The 7,763-nt window shown below is 50.7% G+C and overlaps 1 protein-coding gene across 10 annotated transcripts in view; it reads left to right on the forward strand.

The window, feature by feature from the left end:
- The window catches only part of MYH14 (myosin heavy chain 14), an 83,951-nt gene extending 76,603 nt beyond the window's left edge, over positions 1-7,348 (forward strand). For all 10 annotated transcript variants that reach the window (XM_081031132.1, XM_081031136.1, XM_081031138.1 and 7 more), the window contains 4 exons: positions 260-468; positions 4,526-4,634; positions 6,086-6,258; positions 6,620-7,348. In XM_081031132.1, the coding sequence (XP_080887258.1) occupies positions 260-468; positions 4,526-4,634; positions 6,086-6,258; positions 6,620-6,773 (645 nt within the window). In that variant the 3' untranslated portion in view covers positions 6,774-7,348. The remainder of the gene's footprint in view (positions 1-259; positions 469-4,525; positions 4,635-6,085; positions 6,259-6,619) is intronic.
- Positions 7,349-7,763: the final 415 nt, after the last annotated feature.

Below are 7,763 nucleotides of genomic sequence, written 5' to 3' on the forward strand. Positions count from 1 at the left end.
AAGTTTGTGATAGTCTTGTGGACTTATTAAAGTAGCAAAAATCTACCCAAAAGGTTAAAACCCAGGATTGGTACTGCTGTTGGCAGATAAGCCAATCAGGAAAAAATGCACACTCACATTTGTTGAGTCCTTATTATGTATCAGGCTTTGTGCTATGCACTTAACAATCGTCAACTCACTTAATTTGGGAGGTGCCTGGATTTACCTACCACCTTCCCTCTGAGACCACCATAATATCCTGCCTTTCTCACTGCTACAGGTGGAATCACTGACCACAGAGTTGTCAGCCGAGCGCAGTTTCTCAGCCAAGGCTGAGAGTGGGCGGCAGCAGCTGGAGCGGCAGGTCCAGGAGCTCCGGGGGCGCCTGGGTGAGGAGGACGCGGGGGCCCGGGCCCGCCAGAAGATGACCATTGCTGCTCTTGAATCTAAGCTGGCCCAGGCTGAGGAGCAGCTGGAGCAGGAGAGCAGGTAGGTGGGAGGAGGGTATGGCTGGAGGTAACCTCCACATTGTGATCTATGAGATGAAGGGGAGCTGTGTTACAAACACCTGGTTTAGTGTTTGATTATAATATTATAATATTAATAATGGTTATAATCATAATATTAATGGTTGCTGATTTACTATATCATTTAAGATGCTTTGGTCTGCAAGTACCTGCACTCTACTAAGAGTATATTTAAACAGTGATGTAGCAGTTAGCTATAGCTACATAACAAACCATCCTAAAACTTAGTGGTTTAAAACAACAACTGTTTGTTATTGCTCATGAGTCTTTGGGCTGGCTGGTAGGTTCTGCTGATCTGAGCTTAGTGGGTCTCACTCATCCATCATTGCTCACCTGAAGGTCAGCTAGATGGGTTTGCTAATCTTGGCTGGGCTCTCATATGTCTAAGGTCTCGCCTGGGACAAGTAGGCTAACTTGTTCCTGCTCCAGGCTGACCCAGGATTGTTCACATGGCAGAGTCAAGGTTCCAAGAGTGAAGGAAAGTGTTAAAGGCTTCTTAGAGCCTAGACTTAGAACTGGTACAATGTCACTTCTACCATATCCTGTCACTAAAGCAAGGTATGTGGCCAGCTCAGATTTAAGGGAATGGAGAGATGGACTCTGCCTCTTGATGGGAGCAGCTACAAAGTCATATTGTAAAGGGTGTGGATACAGGAAGGGGTGAGAATTGAGGCCAATTCTGTCATTAATACATCACAAAGGATTTATTTTTCTCACATAATAAGAAGTCCAGAGCTGGGCAGCTGAAGGATGGCAGGGTTCTGGGTTAATATCTGTGTAGTTCCCTTGGTCTTTCCCTCATGGTCACAAAATGTCTGCACTTGTACCAAACCTCATACCCATACATCTGTGTTCAAAGCCAGGAAGTAGCAGCAGTGTGGGACTGAGAGCATTTCCATCTCCAGTCTTTGAAACAACCAGGAACACCTCCCAACATTTCCACTGTGCTAACAAAACCAGCAGAATACTTACTGCCAAGCCTAATAAATATCACTCTTCCAATACAATAGATTTTTCTCCTGCTCCATACTATTTATAACTTTTTAATAGTTGCTATTTAGTAACTGTTTAATAATAACTTATTATATCTCAGATACTAAACTACTTGTATATACATGTGTGAATCACAATCCTTGTGAGAGAAGGGCCGTTACTAGCCCTCTTTTTTTTTTTTTTAAAGATTTTATTGGGGAAGGGGAACATGACTTTATTGGGGAACAGTGTGTACTTCCAGGACTTCAATCTTAGTTGTGGAGGATGCCATTCAGCTTCAAGTTGTTGTCCTTTCAGTCTTAGTTGTGGAGGGCGCAGCTCAGCTCCAGGTCCAGTTGCCATCCCTTGCTGGAGTCGAACCGGCATCCTTGTGGTTGAGAGGACGTGCTCCAACCACCTGAGACATCCAGGAGCTCAGCAGCAGCTCAGCTCAGGGTGCCGTGTTCAATCTTAGTTGCAGGGGGTGGAGCTCAGCATCCCTTGCAGGACTAGAGGAGTTGAACCGGCAGCCTTGTTGTTGAGAGCCCACTGGCCCATGTGGACATCGAACTGGCAGCCTTTGGAGTTAGGAGCACAGAGCTCCAACCGCCTGAGCCACCAGGCCAGCCTATCCCTCTTTTATATACAGAAAAACTGAGGCAAAGATGGGCTACAAATCTTGGGTGCCTGACCTGTAATTCAGCATCTCTACCATCACGTGGTGGAGAAGAGTGTTGTTTTATACCAAAAGGTATATAACGTTCCCTTTTGCTTTTATTCAACAAACATGTATTAAGAGTGTACTGCTTACCTTCCCATGCCTGGGCACTGGGGAAATGATGAACAATTGAGACATAGCGAGTCCCTGCCGGAATGGAAGTCATGGTCAAGTGAGATTCCCCACCTGAGGTAGACTCAGGAGTTATCTTTATCACTGAGTTTCTGTACATCCCTCCTTTCAGACCCAGGCCTGTCCCCTGACCTAACAAGGAGAAAGACTTATGAGCTGGACATGGCAACAAAGGGGAGATCCTATGAACTAGTAGGGCTGGGGACCACAGTTGAAGGAGAAGCTGGATGAGCTCGAGATGGCATGGTTTTGGAAGGCTTCCTGAAGGAGAAGACATTTGAGCTGAGCCTGAGGAGTGACAAGATTTCCAGAGCACAGGGTCCCAAGCAGAGCAGCAGCCTCGGAGGAACATATGGGAGACATCAGGGCATTTGGAGGAGTTGTGATTGGTCCTGGGCGTCTGCGACTTAGGAGAGGGATTGGGGAGAAAGAGCCTTGAATGCCAGGCTGAGGAACTCTGTCCTTGGGGTGATGGAGAGCCACAGAAGGCTGTGAGCTTGGGTGGGACAGGGCCAGTGCTAGGTGTAGGAAAAACTCCTTGGGACCAAGTTGAGAACAGACTAGAGGAGAAATACTGGGAGCTGGGAGGTCAGGGAGAAGGCTGGATGATAGTCCAGGTGGAAGATGAGCCCTGGGCTGGGACTGGGGCTCGGGCCGTGAGAATGGACAGGAGGGGATGAAAAGGAGAAAGTCGGGAGCAGAAGGGATAGAGCTGGGGGCTAATGGGCTGGTGGAGGTATGGGGGAAGAGGACAATGTTTGGGGTTAAGGCCTGGTGACTGGGGAAATGTTGGGCATTGGGGGAAGTTGTTGAATTCATTGGGGAACATGATAAAAGTGAGAGGCACAGGCCGAAGGAACTGGCCCCAGAGGTTCACGGAAGAAGTTGTTCTTGTCCATGGGGCTTGCCAAGGGCGCAGGGCTTCATGAGAAATGTAGTTTGAAGTCTCTGGGGAGGCTTTCCAGAGGGTGATGGATACACCGGTCTGAGTTCCCCCTCCCCCATTATACAAAGAAACTGAGGTACAGAGGGTGTTAGTGACTTGCTCAAAGTCCCCCTGAGAGCCAGAAGTGGCCAGCTGATCAGTAGCTAAGTTAGTCTCCCCACTGCATCCCTTTCCATGGCTCACTATCCTCCCACTTCCACCAGACCCATGCCTGCCTCTCAGCACATTTGGGGCTGCCATGTCCAGTTGTGGCTGCTGAGCACTGCCTTTTTCTAGGGCCCTCATTACATGGACTTCCCCCTAGGTGTGATGGTCTATGGAGGAGAGGGGGGACAAGCAGGGGCCTTGGGGATGAGGAACTTTGAGCCAGGAGGGAAAGGACTTGACAGGAGAGAGGAGGTGAGGATAGCTCCAGGTGTCTGGCCTGCAGATCTAAGTTGATCACACGGAATCGGGAGGAGGAGCAGGTTCGGGAGAAGGCACTGAGCCCAGTGGGGAACGTGAGGGGTGTGCAGAACCTACTGATGGCCAAGGCTGGAGGCTGGAGCTCAGGAGACAGATTTAGCATACACCAGCTTGTTGATGGTTGTGGAAACCTGGGCACAGATGAGTTTGTCCAGGGAAGGCGTGTTAAGAAAACAGCAAAGAGGATGGAGCTTTGGGCTTCGAGAGTGTTCCATAGACACATACAGCCAGAGTAGGAAGTTGAGAAGTAAAAGACAGAGGAAAAAAGAAAATTCCAGACCAGGTGGAGGGAAGGTCAGGTGGGAGAGGAAGAGGCCTGAGCTGGGAGCTAGGGTGGTGAGGATAGAAAGGAGGGGACAGGACAGAGTTCAGGGAGCAATGGGAAAGGGTTTGGGTCCTGACAAACTGGGGGGTGGCAAAGGAGAGAAAAGGAGTGAGCACAGTGCCCAGTGGTCTGATCTGGTGACTGGCAGGCAGTGGGTCAGTTCCCTGAGAGGAGGATTAGAGGAAATACAGTTGAGTGCGAGGGAGCTAGTGGGATATGGAAACTGGTGGAGACATGGAGACATTTTTAGGAATATCTTAGTAGAAGCCAAGGACATAGGTGCCCTGAAGTGGCGGAGCCTGGGTGCCAGTGTCTGGCCTAAGTAGACTGTGGGAGTCATTAGGAGTGGGAAAGAGGGAAGAGGCCAGTTCAAGAACAGAATGGCAGCCACAGGACAATGCCAAGAGGACAGAACCCCAGGGAGCACCTCTCCTGATTCTCCCCTTTATGCTTCTCTTCAGGGAGCGCATCCTCTCTGGCAAGCTGGTGCGTAGGGCTGAGAAACGGCTTAAAGATGTGGTGCTCCAGGTGGAGGAGGAGCGGAGGGTGGCTGACCAGCTCAGGGACCAGGTGAGTAGCTGATGTCCCTGGGGAGCAGTGGAGGGTTGGATCACTGCTGGAGAAACAGCGCATGTGGTCTCTGGAGGCAGTGAGTTCCCATCACAAGAGGCAGAATGCAGGTGTGGGACTGGAACTGAGTATAGATACCATCCTGGGGCTTGGTACCATCCACAGAGAGCTGGAATCTGACTTTGCCATGCATAAATTCTGGAATCTAGGTAAACTGAGCTTTCTAGGAGCTAAGACCGCCAAGGAGAGGGAAGAAGTTAAACCCTACCCAGAGGCTAGGCCGGGGCTAAAATAACAGCACACACAGTGTTTATTGAATGCTTTCAGTGTGCCAGGCACTCTGCTAAAGGCATAACGTATAGTACATTTAATTCTTATCAGAACGGTATGGTAGTGTACTGTTATTTCTCCCTCGCATTCAGGTGAGAAAACTGAGACACAGAAAGGTGAAGCAACTTGCTCAAAATTATTTAGCTAATAAGAAAAGGGACCAGAGTTCAAACTCTAGCACTCTGGCTGCAGCCTCTGTGCCCTTAATTATTTATCGAGCAGTTACTGTGTCCCAATCTCTGTGCTACCTCCTTTTTAAAAAATACATACTTGCCAGTCCCATTTCACAAGTGAGGAAATGCAACCTTTAAAAGAGGATATATAATAATTTGCACCAAAGTCATACCATGTTTCCTCGAAAGTAAGACCTAGCTGGACAATCAGCTCTAATGCGTCTTTTGGAGCAAAAATCAAGACCTTGTCTTATTTTACTATAATATAAGACCCGGTCTTATCTAACATAAGACTGGGTCTCGTATTAATTTTTGCTCCAAAAGATGCATCAGAGCTGATTGTCCGGTTAGGTCTTATTTTCGGGGAAACACAGTAGTTAGTAGAGACAGAGCCTGGATGAATCCCAGGTTTACCTGGCTCTAGATAGCATCACTGTGCCCTTAAAAGCTCAGCTGTGTTTTATTCACCATTCACTTCCCAAACAATTATTGAGCACTCACCATGTGCCAGACATTATGCTAGGCATTAGAGATATGGCTGTGAATGAAACAGGGAAGGTCCGTGCCCTGACAGAGATCACATTTTTAGCATAGGAAAAGAAAGACATAATGAACTTATTAACAAGCAAAGATAATTACAAATTGTGACAAGGACTATGAAGAAAACAGGGAATAAAGAGCGAAGGAGACATGGAGGATTAGGGGGCGGGTCAGAGAGACTCCTGAGGGGGTGGCATTTAATTGAGACCAGAAGGGTGGGGAAGAGCCAGGCAGAGGGAACAGCAAGTGGAAAGGCCCTGGCTATGGAAATAAGAATGGTGAATTCAGAGCACAAGGAATACCAGTATGGCTAGAGAGAAGAATGGGGTGGGGGAAAGGTTAAGTGATAAGAATGAGGGATGAGGACGGTAACCAGAGACATGACCCAACCTCCCTGCTCCCTCCCAGCTGGAGAAGGGGAACCTTCGAGTGAAGCAGCTGAAGCGGCAGCTGGAGGAGGCCGAGGAAGAGGCGTCCAGGGCGCAGGCGGGTCGCCGGAGGCTGCAGCGTGAGCTGGAAGATGTCACAGAGTCTGCTGAGTCCATGAACCGTGAGGTGACCACACTGAGGAACCGGCTCCGGTATGGCCACCCCATGCATATGATGGATCCTCATCCCATCAATCCATTCCCATCTCTCTCTGTCCCCCATCTCTCTGTCCCCCATCTCTCTCTTGGTCCCCCGTCTCTCTCTGTCCCTCTGTCTTCTTATCTCTCTCTGTCCCTCTATCTCTCTGTCTCTCCATTTCTCTGTCCCCCAATCTCTCTCTATCCCTCTGCCCCTCCATGTCTCTCTGCCCTCACACTGGCCCTCTGCCCATTTGTCCATTTCTCCCTGTCTCTTCTCCCCCCGCCCAATTTTATTATCTCTCTCCGCATCTCCCTATCTCTCACTCTTCTCTCTGCTCCCCTATTTAATCTCTGTCTCTCCTTCTCCCCGCAGGCGCGGACCCCTCACCCTCACCACCCGCACCGTGCGCCAGGTCTTCCGACTGGAGGAAGGCATGGCATCAGACGAAGAGGCCGAAGAGGCAGAGCCAGGGTCTGGGCCGCAGCCCCCTGAGCCTGATGGGCCCCCGGAAGCCCAGCCCCAGTGACCCCTCCCAGTCCCCAGCCAGCAGCCCCTTCCTGGCCCGGTGGGTGCTGGTACCATGAACCCACCCCGTGGCTTCGTGCACTTTGGAAATGGCGCCACCTGCTGGCACCACAGCACATATCAACCACCCCCTGGAGGGGCCCCCTGAGACCTCCGGTGAAGCCCGGAACACAGAGGAGCAGGGGAGCAAGGAAGCAAGGACGGGGGCTCTCGCTGGGAAGGAAATGCGGGTGTAGTTGGCGCACGGTGGTCCCATCCAGCTCCCATCCTTCTCTCAGTTGTTAATGGTCTTTATTAGGAAGGGAGCCTGCTCCCCTGCCCTCCCCAGCCAGGGCCTCTCCTCCTCCCTCCTCCTCTTTCCACTACCCCTTCCCCCTCCCAGGCCTCCACGAGCCTTTGATTCTTACAGAGGGGCGGGATGAGGGTGCCCTTTTCCTCGCACCCACTCTGCCCTGCCTTCTGGTTGCTCTTGTGTGCTCACAATTCAGTTGGCATCCCGTGCGGGCTGGAGGAATCTTCTTGACCCTCCCAGCCTCCAGCTCTGGCGGAAATAAACTCCAGCTTCAAAAGGACCCGATGAAGCCGTGTGTGTTCCTGCAGGGGGGTCTCTGGTGGGCCCAGATGGGCATTGGCTCCTTCTGCTTGCTGGGGTGCAGTGGGGTGGTCTGATTCTGATTAGTTGGCCAGGGTACGTGGAATGCCCTCCAAGGTAGTCCCTCATTATTCAGATGAAGAGACTGAGGCTCGGAGCTGCGCTGTCCCTGGCTCCAAACCTCCAGTCAGTGAGAGGCAGAAGGGGTGCAGCACTCTGGCTGACCCTCAAGTCTTAGCAAAACTGATAGCAGTGACTGTGGAGCCATTTGTTGAGTCACGACCATTTGTTTTAGCTGTTAAACACGGGAAGTTTGTCTCAACTCAGCACAACCAGAAGAGGCAGAGATCTCATTGCTTTCCAGAACCTAGGACAGTGCCTGGCACCTCCTTGGCATTC

Source organism: Rhinolophus hipposideros (genome assembly GCF_964194185.1).
Source record: "Rhinolophus hipposideros genome assembly, chromosome: 21".
Classification (NCBI taxonomy): Eukaryota; Metazoa; Chordata; class Mammalia; order Chiroptera; family Rhinolophidae; genus Rhinolophus; species Rhinolophus hipposideros.